This window comes from Trachurus trachurus, assembly GCF_905171665.1.
Source record: "Trachurus trachurus genome assembly, chromosome: 6".
NCBI classification, from domain to species: domain Eukaryota; kingdom Metazoa; phylum Chordata; class Actinopteri; order Carangiformes; family Carangidae; genus Trachurus; species Trachurus trachurus.
The window spans coordinates 10,664,062-10,691,500 of NC_139897.1; the positions used below are offsets into that span (position 1 = coordinate 10,664,062).

General features: G+C 44.1%; 1 protein-coding gene across 2 annotated transcripts in view; it reads right to left on the minus strand.

Annotated features, from left to right (window-relative positions):
- reln (reelin) overlaps positions 1 to 27,439 on the minus strand; it is a gene marked incomplete at its 5' end in the record, with an annotated part of 88,675 nt that overhangs the window by 1,684 nt on the left and 59,552 nt on the right. The window contains 50 exons of one of the 2 annotated variants that reach the window (XM_083974039.1): positions 3,475 to 3,573; positions 4,026 to 4,223; positions 4,338 to 4,557; positions 4,800 to 4,957; positions 5,156 to 5,317; positions 6,008 to 6,081; positions 6,179 to 6,354; positions 6,460 to 6,702; positions 6,805 to 6,911; positions 7,005 to 7,180; positions 7,299 to 7,476; positions 7,616 to 7,830; positions 7,930 to 8,084; positions 8,200 to 8,450; positions 8,541 to 8,734; positions 9,296 to 9,473; positions 10,453 to 10,593; positions 10,764 to 10,932; positions 11,065 to 11,314; positions 11,490 to 11,748; positions 11,862 to 12,012; positions 12,428 to 12,651; positions 12,798 to 13,024; positions 13,142 to 13,247; positions 13,394 to 13,562; positions 13,769 to 13,951; positions 14,067 to 14,151; positions 14,272 to 14,449; positions 14,549 to 14,689; positions 14,796 to 15,069; positions 16,014 to 16,208; positions 16,341 to 16,499; positions 16,940 to 17,016; positions 17,129 to 17,336; positions 17,512 to 17,669; positions 17,838 to 18,073; positions 18,209 to 18,415; positions 18,668 to 18,839; positions 18,979 to 19,184; positions 19,974 to 20,160; positions 20,428 to 20,565; positions 22,164 to 22,276; positions 23,021 to 23,213; positions 23,460 to 23,696; positions 24,363 to 24,524; positions 25,475 to 25,708; positions 26,064 to 26,130; positions 26,400 to 26,509; positions 26,605 to 26,733; positions 27,214 to 27,422. In XM_083974039.1, coding sequence (XP_083830165.1) covers positions 3,475 to 3,573; positions 4,026 to 4,223; positions 4,338 to 4,557; positions 4,800 to 4,957; positions 5,156 to 5,317; positions 6,008 to 6,081; positions 6,179 to 6,354; positions 6,460 to 6,702; positions 6,805 to 6,911; positions 7,005 to 7,180; positions 7,299 to 7,476; positions 7,616 to 7,830; positions 7,930 to 8,084; positions 8,200 to 8,450; positions 8,541 to 8,734; positions 9,296 to 9,473; positions 10,453 to 10,593; positions 10,764 to 10,932; positions 11,065 to 11,314; positions 11,490 to 11,748; positions 11,862 to 12,012; positions 12,428 to 12,651; positions 12,798 to 13,024; positions 13,142 to 13,247; positions 13,394 to 13,562; positions 13,769 to 13,951; positions 14,067 to 14,151; positions 14,272 to 14,449; positions 14,549 to 14,689; positions 14,796 to 15,069; positions 16,014 to 16,208; positions 16,341 to 16,499; positions 16,940 to 17,016; positions 17,129 to 17,336; positions 17,512 to 17,669; positions 17,838 to 18,073; positions 18,209 to 18,415; positions 18,668 to 18,839; positions 18,979 to 19,184; positions 19,974 to 20,160; positions 20,428 to 20,565; positions 22,164 to 22,276; positions 23,021 to 23,213; positions 23,460 to 23,696; positions 24,363 to 24,524; positions 25,475 to 25,708; positions 26,064 to 26,130; positions 26,400 to 26,509; positions 26,605 to 26,733; positions 27,214 to 27,422 — 8,738 coding nt within the window. Of the gene's footprint in view, positions 1 to 3,474; positions 3,574 to 4,025; positions 4,224 to 4,331; positions 4,558 to 4,799; positions 4,958 to 5,155; positions 5,318 to 6,007; positions 6,082 to 6,178; positions 6,355 to 6,459; positions 6,703 to 6,804; positions 6,912 to 7,004; positions 7,181 to 7,298; positions 7,477 to 7,615; positions 7,831 to 7,929; positions 8,085 to 8,199; positions 8,451 to 8,540; positions 8,735 to 9,295; positions 9,474 to 10,452; positions 10,594 to 10,763; positions 10,933 to 11,064; positions 11,315 to 11,489; positions 11,749 to 11,861; positions 12,013 to 12,427; positions 12,652 to 12,797; positions 13,025 to 13,141; positions 13,248 to 13,393; positions 13,563 to 13,768; positions 13,952 to 14,066; positions 14,152 to 14,271; positions 14,450 to 14,548; positions 14,690 to 14,795; positions 15,070 to 16,013; positions 16,209 to 16,340; positions 16,500 to 16,939; positions 17,017 to 17,128; positions 17,337 to 17,511; positions 17,670 to 17,837; positions 18,074 to 18,208; positions 18,416 to 18,667; positions 18,840 to 18,978; positions 19,185 to 19,973; positions 20,161 to 20,427; positions 20,566 to 22,163; positions 22,277 to 23,020; positions 23,214 to 23,459; positions 23,697 to 24,362; positions 24,525 to 25,474; positions 25,709 to 26,063; positions 26,131 to 26,399; positions 26,510 to 26,604; positions 26,734 to 27,213; positions 27,423 to 27,439 lie in introns of both variants that reach the window. The other variant, XM_083974038.1, reaches the window with a different exon arrangement.

Sequence of the window (27,439 nt, forward strand, 5' to 3'; positions counted from 1 at the left end):
CAATGGAAGACCAAATGTCACAGGACAAGACATGGGACACAATTTACAAACACACGGTTACAAATACTAAGAGGGAACTCTGACACTGAGTGTTTGAGGTCAGAGTCGACAGCCATCACTGGGCGACAAGAAAAATAACTAAACCAAGGCCATAAAGGTGCGGGGTTATGAGCAGAGAGGGGTGGTTTTGAAACTAAGAGACACAGAAAAAAGCTGCGGAAGATCGCTGTTGCTTAGCCTGTTCATTGCCTCTTCCATCCAGCAGGGCGGTGCCAGTGAGCCAGGAGTGCAGCCAGGGCAGGCAGGGGCCTCTGCGAAGCAGGGGGGATAAGGGCGGGTGGGGCAGGGAGGGTGATGGTGGTGTGCGTGTGTGATGGCTGTGGAGGTGGAACTGCAGTGGTGGATGGGAGGGATGGTTGGTAAACTGTTTGTTTGAGCGTGTGTGTGTGTGTGTGTGTGTGTGTGTGTGTGTGTGTGTGTGTGTGTGTGTGTGTACACTGGCATGTTTCTGACTTATGGTCAGAAATGTGAGGGACAATGAGGAGGGAGCTCCTGGCTCAGAGTCATGTGTTGTTGTCCTCAGACAGACAGACAGCCATGAGTGAAAAAGGGATGGAGAGCTGTCGCAACAGTCGGTCCACAAAGCCATGCAAGGAGCTGGATGAAGGAGATTAGTTGGATGAAACTGTCCGGCCAAATGTGCCTTCATTTGAAATGAATGGTGCAAGATGCCCTGCATTGCAACTGATGCTAGTGTTTGCATGGGAAAAAGAAGCCTCTTTTTATCTTGGGCTTGAGTTAGAAACATCCTGGACCCACAAACAGTCATCTCTTCCACATAAGATCACTGCATTGCATGTGTCGGCTTGTAAAGTAGCAGCTCAATCAAAAAGGCTAGAGCTGCCTGTAGCAGAGGTAGTAGCCAGAACAAAACAAACAGAAACAGCTACAGTGATGGATTACATCACACATATAAACACAAACACAGTACCACTGACATTTGTATGTGTAAATTACTGTGTAATTGCATATTCAAAATCCAAGCCATTTAACAGGAGTCTCTTCTCATCTGGTGACACTGTGTTCAACCGTTTTAAGGCATGTGATGTCAAAATTAAGTTTGGTGATAAAAAAAAATCCCACCACCTGTCAGAATTTCACTACTCTTGTTATATTGTGAATTTGGTTGTGCTTTCTGTCTCTGCAGCTCTTTGTGTTGGATCATTTAATCAGTGAGCCTCCACCTGGGAGCTGTGAGCAGCTGGTCTGCTTGTTGACCTGCCTGGTGCTGTGTTAAGGCCAGGGCATGGAGATGACCGTGGTGATGATAAGGAGGGGTGTGTCAGTGAAACTGAGGGAGGGTGTGCGCAGTGTAAGAGGGGGAAGAGAGGGCTGGGAGGAGGGTGAGGGAGGGGCTGCATTCAGGAAGAGGCGGATAACTTACCTGACACTACAGCCATGCCAGAGGGAGCAGAATACAGAAGAGAGCAGAGGTTAGAGCGCGAGAGGGGAGAGGCAGGATGAGGGGACTGCTGTCTCGCAGAAAGGTCTGGGGGGGTAGGAGCCCCGGCCTGGGGAGGCAGGGGCCCAAAGTGGGGAGAAGGGAGAAGAGAGGAGAGGTAGAAAGAAAGTCAGAAGTTCAAAGAAGAAGTGAACGTTCAGACAGAGACAATGAGGAAGAAGGAGAATATGAAAGAAGAATGGAGAGCAGAAGAGTGGATTGTGAAGAGTGAGTGAATGACAGTAAAGAAATGCAACAAAGATGCAGAGAAGGTAAGAAAAAAACAGAGAGAGAGACAGAACAGACAGAGAGCAAGATATACAGCAGTAATCCATCCGTTGTATGCCAGAATGGGAGAAGAGAAAGAGGGAAAGAGATTTGAGGAGGGACAGTCAGAAAGTGGTAAGGAAGTTAGGAAAAGGAGTAGGAGAAGGAGGAGGAGGGTGACATTAGGCAGGACACAAGGCGGCACAGGCGGAGGAGTGAGCATGACCACATGATCAAACACGTCGGTGACATTAAGCAGCAGGGAGGAAAGGTGCGTGGCAAAAAAGAAAAGATTTGAGCAGGTGTAGGAGCGAGAGGAGGAATGTGTGAAGGAGTGGAGGAGTGGTGAACAGAGAGAAATAAACAACAGAGCAAAGTGTGAGGATCACGGTTACTCTTTTCAGCAGACACTGTTGAAAACCGTGCAGGTGCGAGGGGAGGGTAGTGGGACAGGTCACGGCCACGTAGACCAGGGACAGCTCAGGTTAGGCATAAGTGTATGTTCAAGTGCGTATGTGTGTGTGTACATGTAACTGTACAGGACACATCAGTGTGCCTCACATGACTGTTGTAATCAGCATTTGAAATGCATTGGGTACACATATAAATGAACAATTAGCACCCACATGAGTGGGAACATTGCTCTGATACCCACAGCAACATGCAGAGAATGCATTCAAAATGCTTGATGATATTGCCATGTTAAGAATATGCTAGCTTGAGTATAGAGCATTTTCATGATATCTTCAGTGCCCTGCAGAGTCTGCAGATTTGAATCTCTATATGAAAGCTGGAACTGACTGCCCCTCGGAGAAAATGTTTTGTTGATGCGGGCTACAGACTAAAATGCAAAACATGAATGTAAAAAAAAAAGGAGGAAAAAAGAAAGAGAGAAACAATCAATGAATCAGTGCAGTGTGTTTTGCAAGTTCTGTCAGTCTGTAAAACATTTTACTTCCTGTAGAAAGAAACGTCGGACAAGTTTTGCATGAAATGGGAGTGGAAAATACACAAAACAAAACGCTGACAGTAGAACAAAGACACATCATCACAGATGTGAAGCCACCAGCAGTGTTGTGTACTGTACTTGATCCTGGCTCAGTGATCTCTGCCATGACTTATAAGGGCCACTGCAAATGGGTGAATACTGTAAATGGATAAATGAATGAGTGCTTCACATCTAATAAGAGTTTCAGTACAAAAACAAATGGCGACATTTTAAGCAATGTTGGAATTTATGACCTCAGTTGTTAAATTCAACTCTCACCAAGTTTGTTTCAGGTTATTAATATGATATGCTTTTGAACATGTTAAGACTCTTTGGTCATTTCAATGGAAAATCACATCAGTCCTTTATCATTTCTTGGCAATGCATGGGCTCTACAAGACACTGAAAATATGATGATTTGACAGCAGGGGTTGATCTGTCATCCACAGAACTTTCATCCACAAACAGAGCTCTCCACACACACTTTGCAGTAATTTGTCTAGTCTGCCTGACATCAGAGGCCATGATGAGCATTTATAACGGGTGAGTGCTGATGGTTTTGTTGTAGGTGGTAAACAGTATCTCTGTGTTTGTGTGGAGTAGAGGGGATCTTTTTCTTTTTTTTTTTTACAGGCAGAGGTAGAGACAATGGCAGATCAGGGCTCTGTTGGGGGGCCAGCCTGGGGGGCCGGGGTCTGCCTGGGAATTGGGTACTCACAGAACTACTTCCACATGGTCCAACGCCCACTGGTCATGTCCCGCACCATCGTGACGTGGCTGCCACCATCGCAGCATCACCCCTTTAACCCTCGCCTCTCTGGAGAGACCATGGAAAAATTGCAGGGTCAGCAAAGGTCAACAAATGTGTCAGCACTAGTTACACTGATGTAGCTTCCCAGCAGCCTCATGTTTACCACACTGCTTTAAACAGTACAACCTAATAATACTGTACATATAAATGATAATAAATGAACCAATAAATGAAAACTTTAATAATTAATTTGCTACCAATTTATGGATGAGTTATACGCCATTTAGACGTCTATTATTTTTATCTATCTAGTTAATTTAGCCTGTCTGTTCTATGATTATTGGGGTAGAAGTATAATCCATTATCCATAACTCTTTATTAATGATTTACAACCATTTATACATGAAATAGTAAAACATTCACTGTGATTTAAGTGACAGCTTAAAAGCCTTTATAAAGGATGTCTGATTAGATGACAGTACTAGTTATCTGCATGTCCCTGTGTGCACTGCACTCACAGTGGGATGTTGTAGGAGACTCTCTGGGCCTTTATGAAGTCTTTGGGCTGGTGCTGGGCGATTACATGCCAGCTGACTCCATTGTTGACACTGTACTGCAGCAGCACGGCTCTGTCTACTGTATCGGCCTGATCCAGAGCTATGTTACAGCTGTCTGTCTGTGCCACGCTGCCAATCTGCAGCACAAACATGATCTTACTGCAGAAGAGATAGAAAAGAAAAAGGAGAGGTCAAAGAAATAAAATATTCAACTTTTCACAACAGATTATTTGTCATTAGTTTATGTACAGTATGTTTTGGTAGTACCTGTACCTGGCTCGAGTGAGGTCCAGCGGTTTAGTAACTGCCTGCCTCATCTTACAGCCATTGAAGTACAGTGAGTCTCCGTGCGCATGAGGTGACAGCTGACCACAGCCGCTGCCGACTCCGCCACCTTGGATCAGCTGCCAGCTCTCCTGAGACACACTGCCGGACTCAAAGTTGTCCTTGATGGAGCTGGGCAGGTCACTACTGGAGAGTGAGCAATCGTCACCTGTTCAGGTCGGAAGACGCAGAGGGGAGGTGATGAAACTGACAGAATTAAAAATGACACTAAGTACACAAAGTAAACATTTGCAACATTTCTGAACAAAAAGTCACTGAGCACTGCTGTCACAAATAGTCTTGCAGTATTAATGCACAATAATACCCCAATGCAACAAATCTTTGCTGAACAGTATAAACAATGCTTGTGTGTATTAAGCAGTTTGGCGTAATATGCCGTTTGTGGCCCACCATGGTGACCCTCATCACAGATGCAGACCACTCCGTTTGTACAGTAGCCGTGGCCGCTGCAGAGTCCTGGGCAGGCCTCTCCAATATAAACGTGGTCGACTCCCCAGCTCTGCCGCTCCCCTGTTCCCTCCTTCTGAATCCATCGGAACTGTGTCGCCCTGGAAACACGCAACAAATGCAACAAATCATAAAAGCCTTTCACCACTGACAGCAGACTTATTTGTTGCCCTTTATTCTGCTCATATGTCTAGAAATATGAATGATGACAGATAAAAACGAAGCCACAGTTAATATTGAATATTGAACAGTTGATATGATCCACTGTTGACCAAAAAGTAAAATGTGTGAGTTCCTACCCTGAGGAGACGTGGTCTGGCAGCTGGACAGTGACTCTTGTCCATGCTGAGCTGTTGACTGGACTGTAGATTGTGGACTCGTGGAACTGGAAAGGTGAACAGCCCACGTTGTTGACCGATGAGGGGAGGCACTCTGACTGTACCAGCTGCCATGAGTCAGACCTATTGGGAAAGACCGAGATGTGAAAACAGCCCATGCTAAATCCATCTGTATGACAAAATAAACATGTTGTCAAACTAGAAATATTCATAGTACGGTGATAATCAGCAGAGTGATGCTGCTGTGTCATATATCATGTCAGTCAGAGTTTATCAGTTGATGGAGAATTCCATCATGGCTGTAAAGATCTTTCTGCATGAGCTACACATTAGCTGTTAATCAATGTAATATGAAAGAAAGCCCATCAAATAACAAAACAAGCCCTGATTGTAACTGCAAAAGTATTTCATCCAATCTGTGATTATTGGAGGCAGTGGACACAAGCTGTGAACAAATTAATGACACGTTATCATGAATTATCACTACTTACACCTCGTGGAGAAATAGGGAAACATTAGCAGTGATCTGGGGACACAGGCAGCTCTTAAGCTGCTGATGTCACATTATGTGCACTAATGAGTCACTAACTATTACTGTGCTTGACAGTGTACAGTGGGTCTAACCTCTGCCTGAAAAGTTCTGTCAGCTGTGCTCAACAACAATGCAAGACTGAAGCAAAAACCACCACCGGACATTACATGGCTCCTCAGAGCTAAGACATATAGACTATAGAGGTCATTGGGTTAATTAAGTATGAGTTCCCAACTTCACATGTTCAAAGCATGTCTTTCCTTTCTTTCTTTTTTTTTTACCTTGCATCCTTCCTGTACTGCAGCAGGACAGAATGATGGTCTTCACATGTGTCTGCCTCACACCCAACAACAATCTGTTACATAGACAGAGATGTTAAGAATTGAGGTCACAGTGTACGAGACAAATGACAGTTGTTACTTAATGTACGTCACCCTCTGACAGTACTGTACCTTGAACTGCAGAATATAGCCAGGCTGCACAATGAGTTCTCGAGTGGCCAAGATGTTGTGTGTTCTGTCTTGATTCTTGTTTGGCCAGTACAAGTGGAATGAGGGGTTTCCACAGAAGCCAGCTGTGCGTACAGCATTAGGGTAGAAACTCCAGCTCTCCTCATGGGAAACACCCTCTGGAGAAAGGCAGAGAAACAAACCACAAGTTTGGTTTTGAAAAGTCACAATGATTTCCAGCATTTCAAATAAGTTGTTCCATCAGCACAGAAAAAAAAACTTACCATCATCAAAGGTGTCAAGCAGGGTGGATGGGTTGATGTCTGAACCTCCCACCAAGATGTTATCTATGGCCCACTGGGCTCTTTCCAGGCTGGGGGTGGCCAGACCAGAGGAAATGGTAAATGGCTGCCACCAACGCAGACGGGTAGCATTGGTTAGAGCTCCCTCTGGGAGGACAATGTAGTCTCTCCTCACTGACACATACTTGAGATAATCCATCTCATGCAGCAGTGTCCAGGACACACCTGAGGAAGCAACATTGACAGGATGAGAAAATGGAAGAAAAAATTAAAAGGGAAGATGTTGAAAACACACAATGCAATGTAATATTTATGTTGTCAGTCCACCTCCATCAATGGAGTAGTCCAGCAGCACTCCCTCTTTACGACATGTTGGACGATGGCACATGGTCATGTTATCTTCACTTCCAATCCTGGCCCAGTACTCCACAAACCTGTCCAAAAACACATGCAGGTTAGGATTTAAAACACAATATTTAAAGATCAGTATCGTATCCTGTTCTGTCCGACAGAAGGTGAGTACTGACTTGGCTCCACGAAGGTCCAGATCAGCAGTGACAGCCTGTCTGGCATCAGCACCACCAAAGTACAGGGCTGTCCCTTCTACTAACACACCACAGTCCGTGCAGGGCCTGCCACCCTCCAGCACCTGCCACTGAGGTCCTGCTGTCCCTTCCCAGTCAAATCGCTCCTTCAGAGATGCCTACAGAAAACAACACAGAATATAAATCATGGGTATCTGAAACAAGCAAAATCAAACAACAACTCATCATTCTTCTCTCCTTTTGACACTAGAATACATATAAAAACCATTAATCCACCTTAAGAGCAGTGCTAGGGTAGCAGTTTGGTCCAGTGAATCCTGGGTCACAGAGACAGCGCTGATCCAGACAGTCCCCATGTCCCCCACAGTGGCTGTTGCATGCTGGCCCAATGTAAAAGTTCTCCACACCCCACTGGATGTCTGAGTGCTGCTGGAAAAACCGGAACCGCACCGCACTGAGGAACAGACGGTAAAGGTTAGAAGGTAATCAAAATAGACGCATGGCTTTTTTTTAATCATTTATATGAGTGTGGTTTTTATCAAGCATGTCATTGTGGTTGCACTGTGGGAACAAAGAGTAGCAGGATAACTCACGTATCAGCGAGGCTGTCAGGGAGGGGATAGACCGCCCTCTTCCAACCTTCGGCAGGGAAAAAGACTGACGGCTGTGAGACCTGACCTCCACAGCGGGGGTCAGCGGGCAGGCACTGGGGAACCAGGTATTTCCATGTCACTCCGAAATCAGCTGAGTACTGGACATGAATTTGCCGGTCGGCGTGACGCTCTTGCACACTGCAGCCGACTGCAATCTAAATCAACACACAGATAATGATGGCATGTTACCAGAGTGAACTTGTTTAATGAATGAAAAAAACACATATTTATTGTTTTAGGCTTGTTTTATTTACCTTGAACTGCATCACCCAGCCCTTGTCGGGGATAATATCATGTGTGACAGCATACACCTCTCTTCCATCAGCATTCCCACACACCATCACCCCATCAGGAGAGCTGCAGAAACGCTGCACAGAGCAGTCCTCTGAGAACAACCAGTGGTCACTCACTGAGAATAAAGAAAGAGGTTCTCTGATTAGCAAAACATACATATATATGTATACATTGTAATGGATTTTTCAGGTTTTGCTTTTATTTAGATCCCTGGTCGAATGTTCATGTACCGATGGGTGTTTCCTCCTGCTCACTCGGCTGACCTATCCTCCCTGCAGTCCCGTCAGCAGGAGCTCGCTCATGGTTGGGCAGCGCCACCCCTCCAAATGTGTCAGATATCTGTGCGCGTGGATCTGAGCCTGCGATGAGGACGTTATCCAGAGCCCAATCACTGTGGTCTGCTCCCTCATGCTGTGGCTGCCACCAACGCACACGCACCCCTTCCTGCCGGGCAGCAGGGGGCAGCAGCACATTCACAAACCTGAACACAGGCAACACAGTATCAGATATTGTGGTTCACTGTTCACTCAGTTATATGCAGGTAGTCATGTGTGGCAGGTGAAACACTGACCCAGGCTTGGTGTACAGATCATAGAAGATCTCTGTCAGTAGGTGCCAGTTGATGCCGCCGTTCAAACTGTACTCCAGGAGCACACCCTGGTTGCGGTTGCCAGGTGGGATCATGCAGCCATACATAAAGTAGAACTGAATAAACTCAGCGTTGGTCAGGTTCAGGTCCACTGTAACCAGCTGGCGGCTGCAACTCTGTGCACAGACACGTGAAAATGCATGAGTCAATCAGAGGGTTTAGCTAGCACAGGCCTGTGATGGTTGTACACCTGTCTATTTATCTTTATCATTCCCCTCAAACAGATCTACAAGTCCCCAACCTAATGTCTTGTCTTGTCTTCTTTACCTGATGATGATGATAATAATAATAATAATAATAATAATAATAATAATAATAATAATAATAATAATAATAATAACACTGACTTACATATAAAAATAGTGGGTGCAGTCTGACCTTTGACAGCACTGATCATTTATCTTGATACGGCCAATTGCTAGACCTAAACGACCAGTCTTAAGAGGCCTCTTTGGCAGAGTGCCTTTTCACATTAAGATCAGCCTGTCAATAGGCATCTATCTGCAATACAGACCTACAGTAAGTGCCTCCAGAGAGGTTAAGCTGTACAGAAAGGCTGATGGCTACCCACTTAATGGTCTTTTACATAACAAATTAATACTTAAAGCAACATGTTTCAAATGTCTGGCTCTCAAAAATATCTCTGGACTGAAAAATGAAGGTAGATGTATACGTACACCACTGAAGTGCAGAGCAGCTCCAGAGGCCACAGCTCCACACACAGTGCTGAGTTTTCCTCCAGTTAAAATGTGCCAGTGACTGAGTGAGGGAGCTCGACTGAAGCTGTCCTTCAGCTGGGATGGCAGAGGAACCACAGGCTCATCGCAGTACTCTCCTCCCCACTCTGGGTCACATCTGGGGAGGGATGGTGAAGTCAGATGCACATAATCATATTTAAACAGAAACGGGCCATTAATTCAAATTGAGTTAGTTGATTGATTGATGTTAATACTGCAACACAAACATAAATGACTGTACATGACCAAACTTAAACGGTCAAAGTATTAACCATTTGTATACAACTCAGTTCTATACAACTTGATCTTTGACCACTGAACTAACTGGATGTTTCAGTCAAATTTGAAAGGATTCCCTTGAGGATACACTGTGTTCACAAGGCCATTACCCCATTCTGATTAAGAGGATTGTCTCCAGCGCCCAGGTCTCGTTGGAAGAATACAAACATTCATTAAGCACCTAAATATTGTACTATTCGCTAAACAACATGGTCCCATACAAGAATATACAAAACAGTTTTGATAAAACTTTGAAAACTTTACTCTCTAACACTTCATTACTTATTTTGGGCTGCTGACTTTTAAATCATTACTTTAAGAAATAGAAAAACCTTGGTGTACGCAAGTTTTACATCTGGTGTTTTATTGCTATTCAATATGGTTTTTATCTGCTGCTGACTAATTATTGATTGCCTGCACCTGTGAGCGTTTTGACTTGTGAGAAAAAAGAGAACTGCTGAATAAAGAAGTCTGAGTTCTTCTGTGAGTGGAAGCAGAGAAGTGAGCAGTGAAAGATGTGGGAGATGGAAAGCAGACTTTCAGCATTATTATTTTCATTGTTATTTTAGTCTTGTTTTGTTTGGACTTTTTAGATTTATTGCTCTTTAGTATTCTATTTGGTTTTAGTTGGTCCTGGAGTCTTTGGTTTTAAATGCTTGTGATAAATGTTTATTAATGCTCTTTCCTGGTCCTCACTTCTTTGGTCACTACAATATTAACTGCCACATCTTACTTTAAAGACTTTGGTTACATTCAGTACCTTACATAAATTTCCCCCACATTACCACACATGCCTGCAAGAGGCTGCCATTACTTACACACAGGAGCTCTGCTGGCAGCGGCCGTGTCCAGAGCACATATCTGGGCAACCATCTCCAATGTAGAGGTTATCCAGAGCCCAGGTCTGCTGCTTGTCAAACGGAGCCTGCTGGAACCAACGGAATCTTGTGGCCGGAGACCTAAAGACATAAATTAAAACCAGAGAGATTTCACAAGGCAAGTTCAAATAAATTATAAACTGTAAATCCAACATGAACATAAAAAAATGAACATATTGTAGAATCAGGAAATGTTACAGGCTTATTTAAATTTGTCAATACGTCTATGTTAGGTACAGGGAACTGCTGACCTGACATATGATGGGATGGGCAGGGTAACGCGTCCCCACTTGTTGTATGTGTCAGAAACCAGAAGCCTCTGCAGTGTGTAAGAAGAGCAGTCTGGGCTTGTAGGCAAACAGTCTCTGACCACAGGCTGCCAGGTCAAACCCAGATCCAGAGAATACTCCAACTCTACAGCTGCATAGAAAGAAAAGAAGCTAATTACTATATGAATCTAAATGTAAAATAAAAGGACTACTTTCATGTTAGTGCTATTCACGTTTCCATACAGACAATCAATGTGTTTTATCCTGACTTTCTTTTGCTTACAGTAGCAGGAGTTGGTGACAGAGCAGGAAGCTGAAAACTCAAATTGTATGAAGGCATCTTGACCCAAGCTGATGTCAGTGGTAACAGCATAACGAGTGTTGGATTTCTCAATGAATGCGAAAGCAGGTCCATCAGAGCCACAGACAGGCATTCTGGTTCCTCCTGGGTGAAGGAGCCATGAGCGGCCATCGATTGAGGAGAAATCATCTTCCAGAGGCCCCCAGCCACTGGCACTGCCACCTACCACCACCTAGGATAAATTATAAATCACATAATTAATGCAAAGAAGCTACAGAAGCTAGTAAACTAAATTCACATGGAATATGATTTTTTTTTTTGCATGAGTGATAGCCATGATGTTTCAATTCTTGACAGAAATAAAAGCCTTATGGCTGGATGGTTGACCGGATACTATACTAATGTACCTGGTCAATGACCCATGGACTATAAAAGTGTCCGTTCTCAGAGGGCTGCCACCAGCGGAAGCGAGTGGAAGATGTGCGGGCACGCAGTGGGATCTCCAGGGCCACCAGGCGAGCCTGGTTACTGCTGTTGCTGAAGAGAAATTCCTGGAGGAGTCCCCAGGTGAGACCTCCGTCCACAGAGAACTGCAGCAAGACAGGCTGGGAGCGAGGGTCTGGAGCCGCCTTTCCACAGCCAAGACGAAGGAAGAACTGGACAAACCTACAGAGTAAGGCCATTAACACATGAGATCACAAATGAAACCTGGAAACAGCATCTTGCATTTTGATGAAGTTGTTGAGTGATTTTCTTTGCATGGATAGCAGTAGGTATACCTGGCATTTGAGAGGTCCAGATCATTTGTGACCAACATGCGCAGCCCATCCTCGCTGAAGAACAGGTGGTTTCCACTCGACATGATACCACACTTCCTGGATGGTTTACCACCACTAAGAAGTCTAAAACGCTCAGCATCCACAGCTCCACCTAAAGACACAAACACATAAGAATACACAGACCAATTTATTACATTACAACACACATACAATACATATGAAAACTGAACCGATACCTACTACTGTACACAATACTAACACAAAATATCAGCATTATTGCATCATGTACACTAAACAGCAATTGTCCAAATGCAAAGAATTCTAAAAAATATTAAAATATATTTCTAAAAAATATAAAGAAAATATATAAAGTCATAAAATGTGTAACAATCTAACCTGAAACCTCACAGTCAAATAAACTGAAACCAGTCAATTGTAAACATGCAATTTCTGATTAATTCTAGTTGATCAACAAATGCTATACAGATTAAATCAAATACCCCCAAAATACAGTATATGCATTCCAAATTAACTATTCCCTAATGTCCTTTTGTGTGTTGCTCTACCTTCGAAGTCCTCCTTGAGGAAGTCTGGGTTGGGGGTGTCAGGCACAGAACAGTCAGGTCCAGAGAAGCCAGGGTCACACACACAGTGGGTGCCACCAACACAGGCCCCGTGGCCATTACACATGTCCTGACACTGTGGGCCAATGTAGATGTTGTCTAGAGCCCATGTGGGAGGAGAGGAACCAGTTGAGAAGAAACCTTGGTACCAACGGAACCTCACAGACCTGTACGGAGGTTAAAATGTGAAAAATTAGAGATGATAAATAAATGTTATTTGTAAGGAAGTGAAAATAATTTGAAAAGGTTTTATAAAAAGTTTCCCCTTGTTCTCTTTTGCCTCTGTACTGTACAGGATATATCCCGCTCTTACCCACAGAGACGAAGCTTGCCAAAGTGAATAACCTCTCTCCTCCAGCCCTGAGTTGTACCAGGGAAATATATGCTTGCAGGGTGGAGCTCTGTGGAGCACAGTGAGGATGGTTGTGGCCCACCAGCACACAGGGGTACCAGGAGATGCCATGTGGCACCAAAGTCCCGTGAGAACTCGAGGCGTACAGGGTTAGTCGAAGAGCTCTCAGCTGTGCAGCCCACATTAATCTGGAGAGACAAAAAAACACGCAGACATCAGCAAAGTTGATGAGCCATGTCTTGAAGGACTACGTATTTTTCATTGTTGCTTTTGGAAAAGAGTTCATCGAGGCTGTGTTTGTATACCTCAAACTGGATGATAGTGTTCTCATTTACGTCAATGTCTCTGGTGGTAACAGAGTGCTCTCCAAGCTCACTGGAGACAAACACCAGCGCTGACTCATCCTCCTCCCTGCACCAGTCACACAGACACACACAGAAACATCGTTTTGCAAATTTTATCATTGTTGGGCTCTTAGATGATGTAAAAACAAAATATGCACAATGGGGCACAGTCACTGTGATAAATTCAAAGTTAAGTTCTTGTTTTTTTCATACAAGCCAGTCTTTTGGTAGGGGCAGTAGAGGCCAGTGTTTCCCCCAGGGAAGAACAGCCAGTTGGATTCATTGGGACCTTCCTCAAAGCTGTCTATCACCACTGGTGGGTTGTGTAAGGAGCTGCCGTCGATGATGAGATCATCTATCACCCACACCTCCTCTTTCTTACCTGAAGAACATCATGACAATTATCATAGGCCTTAAGATTGTTATGTGTGGGAAAATGCAAATGCAGCCATACTGGTGTTTGGAAAGATGAAAAAGAGATGGAAAGAGGGAGGCAGTTCAGGAAAGATGAGATGAAAGAAAAGCAAACAGGAAGAAAAAACAGTCAGATATAAATAGTTTGTACTCTCACACAGACAGTCCACTCACCACTGTTGTAAGGCTGCCAGAGTCTGAAGCGGGTGGCATTGGTCTGAGCACTGGCTGGCAGTGGCAGGTGGAGGAACAGAGTGTCTGTGGAAGCTGGAAAGTAAAACTCATCCAACAGGAGCCAACTAATCCCTCCGTTCACAGAGTACTGCAGCAGCACAGAGTGAGAGCGCTCTGGGACACCTAGAAAAGCAACCAGAGATGAACCATTACACCAATGCTTGAAAAAAAAGTGACTTAGTGATCTTTGTCTGACAAAAATACAGCTATACTAAGAAGACAAAAATGTATCTAGTACCTTTGGTGATGAATTTGAAGGAGAACTGTATATAAAGAGTGTTTGTACAATCCAGGTCCCTTGACACGATCATTCGCAGACCATCCTGCAAACAGATTATAGGGATGGTTGTTGATCCAGAGATTTCAAGCAGTGTCTGTACTGTTTGTTTTAATGATATTAATATTGTTCTTGCTGTTCTTTTCATCACGTGTGAGACGCCTACCCCTTTGAAGATGAGGGCTGTGCCAGACTTAAGAGGCTCTCCACTCAGAGTTCCCCTCTCTGCTCCATACACCTCAGGCCAGGTCTCCTGCTGCAGGTTTTCATTAAAGTCCTCTCTCAGGACAGATGGTAAAGGTGCCAAAGGCACACAGTGGGCCCCTCCATAACCCTTGTCACACCTGTGTGAGAAAGTGAGGCAAAAGCAACAATTACATGACAGGACAACATAAATGTAAATGTAATGTAATCTTTTGTGCATAAAGCACAGTTTTACTTACACACAACGTCCGTTGTCACACAGACCATGTCCAGAGCACATCCAGGGGCATCCAGGGGCAAGTAACACGTTATCTAGGGCCCATCCTTCGGCCCCTGGGGTGAAGTGGGTCTGGATCCACCGGAATCGGGTTCTGGGGGAACTGAGGGATTCAACCGCACAGTTATAAAGTATAGTAGGTTCAGGAGTTTCTACACTTTGATCAAACACAAACCACTAATTCTGGGTATAAATGTTCAAAAACATACTTAGCAGCACTGGGCAGGTAGACAGTGATCCTCTTCCAGTGCTTGTGCTGAGTTGACGTATAGATGGAGCTCTGAGTATAACCAGCACAGCCAATAGCTGGGGGCACACACTCTGGAGTGATGAGAGACCAGTGACGACCACAGTCCGTGGAGTACTCCAGCCGCACACCATGGGAGAAGGAGGTGGACTTACTGCAGCCCATGCTCAGCTCAAACTGCAGGAATGACGAGCCTGATACCTCAAAGTCCCAGCTCTCTGCATACCTTGGCTTCTCTGCAGAAACAGAGTGAAGGCAACATTACATTTGTAGGCACTTAGTATAGCCTGATTAACATATATAACCAAAGTCATTCTCCATATTCACTTTGTCTAATCTCCGTGACAGGGCCACACAAAATGAAAAGTGTTTACACAAAACACAAAGTCAACACAAGTCCAGATACAAATGGAAATATAGCCTTGAATGAATGCTGTAGAGTTATGTGTGAAATGTGTGCATGTGTCAGCACATATGAGAAAAGCCTTCAAGTCTGACAATCAGTGCTTTATGTGTTCACAGAGGCACATGGGAGCTTGTTTATAGATGTGTTGCCAAATTGCTCTTGCTTTGCACTCTTAATGAATGGGCCCAGTTGTAATGTAATATTTGTGCAAAGTAAATCCGCTCACAGCTTGATGCAGGAATAAATAACAGGCAGGATGTTCAATCAGGTTTGCTCTCATTAATAATGCAGGACCCACTGCACCCACAGTAAATGGGTGATTCAATTTCAGTCTCTTGTGTGTTGAATGCTGTGATGTCCCCGCACAGCCACTTATGTGGTTTGTTTGTGTGTGTGTGTGTGTGCAGATATATGGTTTGCATATGGTGTATAAAATGTCTGGGCATGTACAAGTACACAAGCACTCACACTCGCACACACATATCAGGTCAAAATATCTCAGATACACTATAGTATAATGCTGTAAGAGAATGTCATTCACTTCAGCACATTCAGTCCTCACTACAAAAGCAGCCATTTCACTGAAGCAGTCAGGTGTTAAGTGTCTTACTCAGGAGCCACTTGACAGTGATTGTTGAGGGAGTGTTGAGTTACCCCTTTACTTCCCGTGTGCACATCGTCCTCTCCAGTCTCCAGTCAAGGAGCTACAAATGACAATCGTGCAGCCATCCAAGTGTCTGTGTTGCTGGACAGTAATGTGTTCGTGTGACTCACTATCAATGGCCTCCGAGTTGAAGGTAAGTGCCGTGTCCAAAGACAGACAGTCCACTGTCACCTCTCCACCCTGAATGCGGTACCAGTTGTGTCTCAGAGGGGTTGTGCCATCAAACTTGTCATGAAAACCTGTCCTGGAGCTGTCATTCATACCAATCAAGACATCATCCAGGGCCCACTGGGCAGAGTGTTTGCCTACAAGTATGGAGAGAAAGATGTAAAAAAACAAAAACAAATTAAAGTTGTGGTTTTAAAAAGATACAGTAATATACCATTTTTTTCAATTGTGCTTTTCTCTAGTATTCTGTGTCCTAATGATGACCTTACCCTGCTGTGGCTGCCACCACCGGAAAACTGTGTATGGCGTTTTGGCTGCAGGTGGCAGCTCAATGGTCACCACCTGGGGCTCCAGGAAGGAGCTGAAGTCCAGCTCCCTTAGGAACTGCCACTGGACGCCATTGTTGGTCGAAAACTGGACAATGACACCTGGAATTACACAAATAAGAGCACGGTGTATAGCAGTTAGATGGGAATTCATTTTTCATAGATACAGAAAAACAGAGCAGGGTTAGTTGAGACAAAAAAAAAACAATAGAATAAAATGCCAAACAAATACGGTCCAGAAATCCTGATAATTACAGACAAGCTATTTAAAAGGCTGGCAGGGTTTTATCTGACACTGCAGAAACGGACTGAGACTCTGCCGCTACAGGCTAGAAATCCACAATCTGCTGACTAATCAAGAGAACAGACCAGACAACGCTTGACTTTGATTCTTCATTAGAAAAAAATTTGACGATGAGAATTAGATTTGTAGCTACACAGCTTTGGCTGGATCACAAGGCTGATCAAAGACACATGAGTGAAAAGGAACAGACAGTAACAAGCCAGATACAGTAGAGCAGTACAGCAGTACAGATAATTACCTTCATTGCGGGAGCGAGGCCTGGTGCAAGTGGGCCCCAAACTCTTGCTGCCGATGCGGATGTAGAATTGCACTAACCTACATGTAAAAAGCAAAAACAAATTTCAGTTCAAACATTTAACAAACATGCAGCAATTTCCAATGTCCATCACTTTCTGACGAGAGATTTGCAGTTGTTAATTCCACTCACCGTGTGTTGGTAGTGTCTAGAGGGACTGTGTGTGCCTCTCTCCTCCCAGGGCTACTGAGGTAAAGGGCCTTTCCTTCACCAATGATACCACAGCCTCCTCCAATTTGCCCTCCACTTAGGCTCTGCCACAGAGGGCTCAGCTTCCCCTCGAAGCCCTCGGTCAGCTCTGTGGGACTGGCCACAGACGGTACGCAACTATCCTGCTCCACTGTGGAACAAAGGGAAAGACAGGGGAATGACATGCGGTAAAAATCATCTCGAACCAGCGATCATCCATTTGGACTATGCCAACATGAGATAGGTTCTAACGTTTGACCGCCAAGCACCTCTTAAAATAATTTCTTTCAATTTCATCCTTTTCCTTTTCCCCTCTGTCTCTGTACCTGTGTATCCCATATCACAGAAGCAGACTCCAGAGATGCAGTCTCCATGTCCCCCACAGTGGTTTGGACAGGGCTCAGAGATGTAAACGCCATCCAAGGCAAAAGGTGGAGCATCTCTGTACATGCTGCTCTCCTGGAACCAGCGGAACCTGGTTTTACTGGGATAATGAGGGGAGAAGGATTAGAGAATGAGAGATACAGCAGACATTCAAACTGTGCTATTCAGCTACTAATAAAAATACTCGGTGTATAAAATCTATTTAAAAAAGTCCAAAAACACTTATTCAGCTTAGCAGATCCAAGTGCATGCTTGTTACCATAGCTACCTGGCTGCAACATTGCGTGGTATGACCACAGTGACCCTGGTCCATTGTTCATAGTCTCCAGTGTTGTAGACAGTGGGCTCTCTAAGCTCACGGCCGCTGCCTTCACACACGCCTACCCCTGGGGTTCCTGGGTAACAGCCCTCTCTCACCAGGGCCCAGCTACGACCGGCATCATGGGAGTATTGCAGCAGGACTGGGGCAGAAGCACTGAACTCTGATTCACAGCCTATGTTCAACTGGTATGGAAAGTGAAGGAGAGAAAATTAACAAATGATTAATTTCTGATCAAGTTGTACTGCATACCTCTTCCCCAAAATGGCTCATTTGAATATTCTGTTGCTTTACAAGTATTTCATTTTCCACACAGATACCTTAAACTGAAGGGTGTAGCCGGGACGCAGGGCCAGGTCCCTCGTGACGGCCACCCTATCCCCATCAGAGCGCCCAAACACCATGGCCGAGGGCGTTGGGGCACAGAAGCTGTTGTTGCCATCCCTCTCCATACCTTCGTTACCCAGCATCAGCCACACACTCATCTGGTTCAGAGGGTAGTCAAACGCTGGCTTCTCATAGAAGTTCTGTAGACACAGGAGGCAGGCGGGTTTAGTGAAGTGTTGGGTGTTAACAGGTACCGGTGTTGGCAGCAGAACATATTCATCGTAAGATAAATTGATAAGCTTTTGCAAAGATTCAAGATTGTATAGCTGTTCTATCTGACACTTCCCATTACAACAAAGGAAGTAATATCTCAAGATGAAGCCAACGCTGCTGCACAAGGTCGCAGTACAAATGACAAGTTATAGGAAAACCTCCTCAGACTGATTCCTGACCTGTGGTAGAGTAGGATTGGCCATGGGGATGATGTGTTTCTCCCTCTCTGACAAAATGATGACATCATCGATTGCCCACTGGTCATAGCCCTCTCCAGAGTGAAGAGGCTGCCACCAGCGAAACCTTGTGGAGGGAGTCTTGGAGGCCAAGGGAAGCTCATAGTGGACGAAGCTGAGAGTGGTAGAAGAGACAGGTTAGTGACAGTTCTCCAGCAGTATATGCACTCATCACAAGGACATACAGTATAACACTCCTTGTGAAGTTGTGAAATATCAGCTTCTTCCATTTTATTCTTCCCCACATTTCTCACCGCGGTTTGGTGAAGTCAGTGAAGTACATCTCAGCAATGAGCCCCCAGCTGATTCCTCCGTCGTTGCTGTACTGCAGCAGCACACCCTCCTCTCTGCTGTCCGCCTGGTTACACTCTGCCCAGTCTCCACCCACCCGCAGGTAGAACTGGACAAACTCTGCCCATTCAGTGTCAAGGTCCCAGCTCACCAGCTGCCTCAGCCCCGCCTGACAACAACACAGAAGTACATTTGTGCATATTAAGTACAGTAGATGATAACAGCTAGGACCTACAGGACATATTTCCAATAGCTGTAGCTCCCACTTGCCCAAGATGCAGTAAATCATGGACAATTTCCAATGATCAAACTGTTAAGTATTGTTTTTTGTACTTTTGGCAATACATTCTTTAAATGTGTTGCCAATAACTATTAGACTAATATTCTAGACTTTGAAAATGCACTTAAATAAATGTTCCTGCCATTAGTAAATGAAGCTATTTTCTGGGAACAGCTGCTATGACTAAACTATATGGATCAATTTAAAATGTAGTGTTAAAGCTGCAACAACATAAGCAAAGTGTTCAGCTATCTACACTTCCATCCAATCAGATGGAATGAATTCTATAAGTTTTCAGAGGTCAGGGGTCAGCAGTTTTTGGCAGTAAAATCTAGGAAGTAATGAGAAATCAAATTCTTACATTTACCAAGACTGCAGAATCTTCTAAACTACTTATTTAACTATTATTTATTTTAAAACACAATATTTTTTTTTTTACATCTGGATCTGGATTTGCATCAAAACACAATTATAGCATCCATGTGCCCAATTTAATTTCTTCCAAATAAGGTCAGAAGTTCATGAAAAATTATGAAAAAAGCTGCAATTTTAAGAAATGAGGCCTCCGGCTTCATCTGAGTTTAAAGAAAAAACTATTTCAGTAAGAACAAAAATACAAAAAGAGCATAAAGACCATATACACAGTATTATTAGAGACGGCAAATCTGGTTGCTCTACCTTGCTGAAGTATAGAGACGATCCAGATGAGACCACTCCACAACCCATGTCAGGGGTCACCACCTCTCCGCCAATCACCTCTTGCCATGTGGCCAGCAATGCATCCTGGGACTCAAAGTCAGAGAGCACGCTGGATGAAAGGGGGGAGGAGGGCTGGCAGTCTGTTCCTGAGAAGCCATCGTCGCACCTACAAGAGAAGACGGTGACTGAACTTCTTATTGGTGCTCTGGGTTAATCTATGATTTAATATGGAGCCCGCAATCATCCATCCAAAGATATTTATGGGCCTCCATGCTGAGTGATATTAAAAAAGTAATAAAGAACAACCTCAGGAAGTTTAAGGTTTGTGTGTGTGTGTGTGTGTGTGTGTGTGTGTGTGTGTGTGTGTGTGTGTGTGTGTGTGTGTGTGTGTGTGTGTGTGTGTGTGTGTGTGTGTGTGTGTGTAAAGGCTGACCTGCAGTGTCCATGGTCACACCAGCCATGTCCGTGGCACATGTTAGGACACTGCTGGCCAATGTAGATGTCATCCAGCGCCCACTCATCCTGCTCGCCATAGTAGTTCTGGATCCAACGGAACCGTGTTGCACTGGACCTGAACACAGGTGGGACACACACAAATTATTTAACTAGATCCACACGTTAGAATCTATACATACATCATATTGTGAATGGTAGAAAACGGACTGCTCTATTACAGCTGTTGAAAAAGTAATATAATGTTAAATATACATCACATTATCTCCAAAATCAAATGACCAAGAGTGATTGGTGGCATGTTGATCATATCACAATTTCATATTCACTAATCTACTTCTCTACTAGCTACAGAGATTTGTGGATTTAATGTTCCAGCAGGTAAAGATAAACCGTATCACATGTGTGTATGTGTGTGCAGTATGGGTACCTGCGGGTGACTTTCAGTGCCCTGCTGTTTATTACATGTACAGAAATGACAAATGGCAATCGAAGCACAGATAGTCAGGTATATTCAGGATTATATAGGAGGGAGCATTTTCGGTGTGCTGCTTTGGTGACCTTTATCAACTCAAGACCACCTCCTGGTCGTATAGGGCCAGCCACGGCTGTTTTATTATCATTTACTGCCATGACCCTATGACCTCTCATCATAAAGTGCAGGAGATTAGATCACCTTTATTTAGGAGCTGGGGAGTAGAATGAAATGGAGGTGGAGGTCACAGTGCTCAGTGTGGAAGGTTTATGTGATTATTTGAATTGATATACTGTATGTGAGCTAGAGCTTCATGAGAAGATGTATTTCTCACAAAGTGTCCAATACGAACTAACTGGTTCAGGTCTGCCTGATCTTTAGACTGAATAATTACAGTCTTGTTAGTCTAATACAAAATAATTACAGTTTTTGTATTGGCAGAGGCAGAACACAAATTTTCCAGTGCGAGGAAGGTAATGGCAGTATCAGTAGCTGTGAGATAAACCATGCTGGTCACATTAACCCAGCTCATACACCTAGAATCACTGGCATGACAAATGAGAACATGAAGCTAGAGCTCAATGAATCTCTCATCCCTTAGATGCCATTTTTGGGAGCACTTTATTTTTCCAGAAAATGATGGCAACGCTTAGTGAACCACACAGATAATGTGTGTTCCACCCAGGTTAGACAACATGTCTCATGTCACATGGAAATTAAACACATTTGTGATTGAAACACCCAAGTGGGTCTGACAAAAACAGACGCAAACTCCAAAAACAGTTTTATTCCTTCAAGTGTAAACGGTTTTGCAATAAAGTTAAAGTTACACAGTTTTCTCTTACATCGCATACTCGATGTAAATTATCCTTGTGACACTCTTTAGTGTTTTTAGTCGAGCTCTGTGCCTCTGTGCATGAGAGCAGGGGCATACAGCATTTTGCATCACAGAAATACAGTGTGTTAAAAGCCCAGTGTTATGTATTGCTGAAAACATGTTGTGCAATGTTAATCACTGTGAACCTCTTTCCAAAGAGCACTGCTGCTTTCTTTCAGGAAAAGTTTGATGTGGAATAGTTCTGATGTCTGTAGTTATGTATAGATGTGTACACTAGTGTGTGTCTGTGTGGATGTTTTGTAACGTCATGTTTTGCTTTATTGTATAACCAGAAAACTTCATCTCAAAGGGGACTTTGAGAATCTCTTCCTTGGTGTCTGTTGTACAGATGTGCAATACTTACCATGTCTTTTGAGGCAGAGACAGAGTGATGCGTCTCCAGTCTTTGAACTCCGAAGGGTGGTAGACACTCGGAGCTGTGAACTCAGAGCAGCTTGGCATCCCGGGCAGACAGGCCTAGGTTAAGAAAATAATGGGTTTCATCACTAAACAGTTCTGCTTTGCTGAATGATGACTTTTTTTGTAGCGAATTCCTTCAAAAACAGCATGATATACTTCACATATCCTAATACTTTATTATCCCTATACAGTATATCCATATAAAAGGACAATTTAGGAATACTTTATCACTGACCTTGAAATCTGTGAAACAAGCAAAGATTAACAGTACAGGACGTTCACTGTGTTACATTCTGCACTTGCCAGATGACTGCATTTTTGTGCACATGGGAGAATCAGAGAAACTTCACTGATGGAGGACTCATTACACCCTATTCAATTCCAAAGGCAATAAAAATCTTGGCAGATACTTTGGTGCCTCATGAATATTTATGAGCCAGTTCTGATCACAGAAAGTCTTTGTTGAATCATGGGAAGATAATCTGCTTGCTGATTCAAGTATTGTCATGTATTTGCTAATAGTAGGATGATAAAAAGTAATTGCGATAATTTCTCATCTGAAACAAAGTGCTACATTTAAGGACTCTCATTATTTACACATTATTACTGAGGCTGTAATGGGCAAATCAATATTCATGATCATGAATAAATGATAAGTTCCCTGCTCTCTCTCCAGGACGACTTCTACAAGTTTTAGTCATAAACAAAGGTGTGAGTCACAATATTGAAACAAAAGAGTTCAGATGTTAACAATCACTTTATGAGAGGGGAACAAAGGCGAGTACATTTTACTCTTCTTACCTCTTTGACCAGGTGCCAGGTGAGGCCGTGATTGGTGGAGAACTCCAGGCGGACCTGCGTGTCGATGTGAGGGGACGGCTCGCGGCCACAGCCCATGACCAGTGAGAACTGCAGACTGTAAGAGGCTCCGATCTGCATGGACTGAGTTTCCACATAACGGATACTGGAGCCAGGGCTGGGCTCACCAGAGAAACTGGAGCACAACAGGGAGGATGTCATACGTGAGGTGCTGTGGAACATGACTGGGTTTGGCAGAACCAATGGACTTCACATAGGGGCTTTGAATAGGCAAAGTAACAAGAAGGGATTGCAAATTACAGCAATATATAAACAAACTATTTAATTACAGTATGATTGAACCCAGCAGACACTAAATAAAACCATAAACAAGTGAATCCAAATATGATCATTATCTCTATCAGAGCATTAGATCTACTACCTGAGTGTCCAGTCATGCTGACAGTAGGGCTGGACATGGCCAAGATAGAATCCAAGACTCTGGGTGACGTCTAGTACGTTGCTGAAGTCCAGACTGATGGTGTTGAACAGCACAGAGGTCATGCTGATTTCATCCAGGGCCCACACATCCTGACCACGGCCTGAGTGATATGGCTGCCACCAGCGAAACTGCACGCCAAACTTCCGAGCACCGGGCGGGAGTTCAACTGACACGATCCTGTTCAGGGGAAAGAAATTGTTGAACTAAACTTTACTGACACTTCATGGAGAGAAAGAATCGTAAGATAAATTTGGGGACAGCATTAATAATGCCAAACATTTCAGCTGGAATTAATCACACGGGCTGACTGAACTGTGACTCAGACTGACATAATCCCAGTCTGCTGTTTGTAAATAATGTACATTTGGAGACAAGCTTAAATAGATTCTGACACATTACAGATGGCCTGCATTACCGAGGCTCATAACTACAGCAATTTAATCATAGTTTATTATAGCCAACTACACCACAAAGACTTTTTCTCTTTGTCAAGACTGACTGCTGTTTCCTGGTGGTTGTGTACAAACAAACATTTTGGTCCAGTAAGAACCTTCACTGGTACCTTGCACCAGATCTCACTGACCCCTGTTGACCTCGTAAGTGCTGATGAAGAGAGCTCAGAGACTTGGCATCCACAGCTGGAGGCCAGCCCACTTTGTCTTCATTATGCACATACAGTAGATGGCACTACCTGACTCAATGGGCCCCAGTGGCTAACACCTCCAGCTTCTCATTAGCAGTGTAAATGTGTGTGTTAATGGACTCATACGGTCTCTATGGGATCATAAGCATACAGGTCTATGCACACACATCACACGCATACGGGCTGACTACAGCAGGTACCTTGGCTCATGGAAGCCCTGGTAAGCGTAGTGCTGCAGAAGCGTCCAGGTGATGCCGTTGTCTGAGGAGTAATGCAGCAGGACGCCCTCTCCTGGCTGGTCTGGAGCGGGACATGAGCTCAAGGTGCTGCGACTTCCCAGACGCAGAGTGAACTGTAGGTACCTGCACAGAATTAGAGTGAGAACATGAGAAGAAAAGGTAAGCAGATGTAAGGAAATGACACAGAGAGGGAGAAAAGGGCAGGGTGATGAATGAGAAGAAAAAGTAAGGTGACCACCAGTGTGCTCAGAAGGGTTGAGAGAGACGGGTAAAAGGGTAGATAAACAGACAGTCATGCAGAGCAAAGAGGAGGGAGGGAGATGGCAGGATGATGGATGAGATGATTAAATGAATGAGGACAAAATTAGATGAGAGGAGGTAGAGGGAAAAAAGAATAAGACAGAGACAGTGTGAATCGGAGTCAGATCCTTGTATTCATGTAAACTGAATATAGTTGAAATGTAGCATGATCTTATGTATTCATCTAGGTTTTGGCAGGCATATTATCATCTATACTAATGTAATATTTATTATAATTTCCATCATCTGTCTCAGGCTGCCAGTCACCCCTCAGCTCTCTCTGTCCTTGGCTTAGCTTTGCTTTCATTAGCGGTGCAGTTTCCTCTTTCAGGCAGCTGTTCACTCAATCAGCCAGGAAACTGGCATTAAATATGGCCATCAGGTGGCACACTGCAAGCCGCAACAGGCATAATCAATCTAACACAGATGCCATATCTAACGCCATCGTACCCTCTCTATCTTTCTCCCTCACATTTTTATTCTCTGCTTCCATCTCTCCTCTCATCTGCAGTCCTCCCCATGATCATAATCCATCTACCAGAAAGGAAGGAGTATTGACAAAGGAGGAGAGTGGAGAGCTGACTGGCAGGAACATTTGCAGTATCTATCAGACAAAATTCAACCTACAGTAATGAAGACAAGCCATGCTTTTACAAAGTAAAAAATGTATATCTACTGAAACTAAAATCAGCAAAAGTTTTTTGTTGTTGTTTTTTGTTTTACAAAAATGATGATCTTTTTTTTTTTTTTTTCCATATCAGCACTTTTATTACCTGGCCTGGGAACTGTCTAATGGAGCAGTAACCAAGTGTCTTCTGCTGTCCCTGTTGAAGACCAGAGCCTTGCCACTGGCCAGCACCCCACAGCCAAAGCTGACCTCAGCCCCACGAAGAGAAGAGAAGCTATGGTAGGAGGAGAGGCGAGGGCTGGAGAAACCTTCTGACAGGAAAGCCGGGAAGGTCTGGGAGGCGAGCTCACAAGCTGGACCACTGAAGCCTGGGTCACATCTGGTAGGTGTGAGAGAGGAGAGGAGAGGAGAGGAGAGGAGAGGAGAGGAGAGGAGAGGAGAGGAGAGGAGAGGAGAGGAGAGGAGAGGAGAGGAGAGGAGAGGAGAGGAGAGGAGAGGAGAGGAGAGGAGAGGAGAGGAGAGGAGAGAGATATGAGACATTAAAAAGAGTGAGGGATATAATGACAAAAAGTAGACAGAGATAATGAAAATCCATTAATAAATCATAACCATAATACAATTTGATTAATTTTGAATGGTGATTGGTGCTGCAAGGCATTAGGTGGATAATGAGCAGACTCATTTTGAAGGGGAGACACCGGATTTATTTGGTTTAATAAAAAGCAGATCCTCACTTGCAGCCGGTTCGGGAACAATGTCCTCGCCCAGAGCAGAAACGAAGACAAGCTGGGCCGATATACACTGAAAGGCAATAAGTGAATACAAATAAATTACTTTTTACAGCAAGCAATTATTTCTTTTATGTATGAATGAGCTATAATAACCTTTTTGTGACTTTCTGTGATCAGTGTGTATTATCTCGCTAGAATTAACAGCAAAGACACTACAGGTAGAAGATAACTCTACACATCAATACTGCACTATAGTCTGCACAACTGACATCAAGATTTTCATTTGTGATGATATTTTGTGCATTTATAAAACAACCTAGAAACTTGTATTGTTCTAACCGTTGTCGATGGCCCACATGTTGCCTGATCCAGCACCAGACTGTTTCCAGCGAAAACGTGTGGTCTCTGTCAGGGCAGCATTGGGCAGAGGGATGGAGATTCTTGTCCACCTGGAGAGGTATACCAAGATATGTTAATATAAACATATAGTCCATTCACATACACACAGATGCACACACATACAGATGTGCATTCTCATTCATACCCGCTGTAGTTGTCAGAGGAGTAGACGGTGCTGTGAGGTAGATGGGGTCCAGCACAGAGCTCGGGCAGACACTCAGTGTGAAGCATAGACCAGGTACGACCGTGGTTGGTGGAGAACTCCAGACCGACGCTAATGAAAGAGAACAAAGAGTGTCTTATCTCACATCTTAATAGTAGAATTCAATTTTCATCTTGAAGCAGTGTAAAAACACTGAACTTCTCTACTAAGAATACATGAGAAAAAAATCTAATTATGTCTTCTGAGACTCTGTTGCAACGTCTGTGCCTTTACTTCTACTCTTTTATTCAAACTGCACTCTGTGATTTTGTACATCAGCAGCTTCAAATGGCTGCGTTTGAAACATGAGGACGTACGGGTTACATACCTAGGTCAAATGAGTTCAGCTTCCCCTAGACGCTGCTGCTCTAAGCATTATGCCCTTCAGTTTCCCATGTGCGTCACTCACCAAAATAACTGAGAGAATCTAGGATGTCTCACTTGGGGTGTGGCGATCTCCTTTGTTGCAGGCCATTTTTGTGATTATCACTAAAAAAGCGGCCCTATGTTTGTGCGAAATGCTGGCTAACCCAGTTTTAAAGTGTGTCACACCTGTTGGCAGGCTGGTAGGAGCCACAGCCGAGGTTGATGGAGAATTGAGCAACATGTGTGTGTGTGCCAGGCAGCACAGGGAGCAGCTGCATGAAGTCCACGGCCCAGACATGACGGTTGGCACCTCCATGTGACCGCTGCTCCAGGCAGAACTGCGTGACTGGTGTCTGCAGCTCAGTGGGCAGTGCTACTGATACCACGGCAGGAGTCTGACAGAGGAGGAATG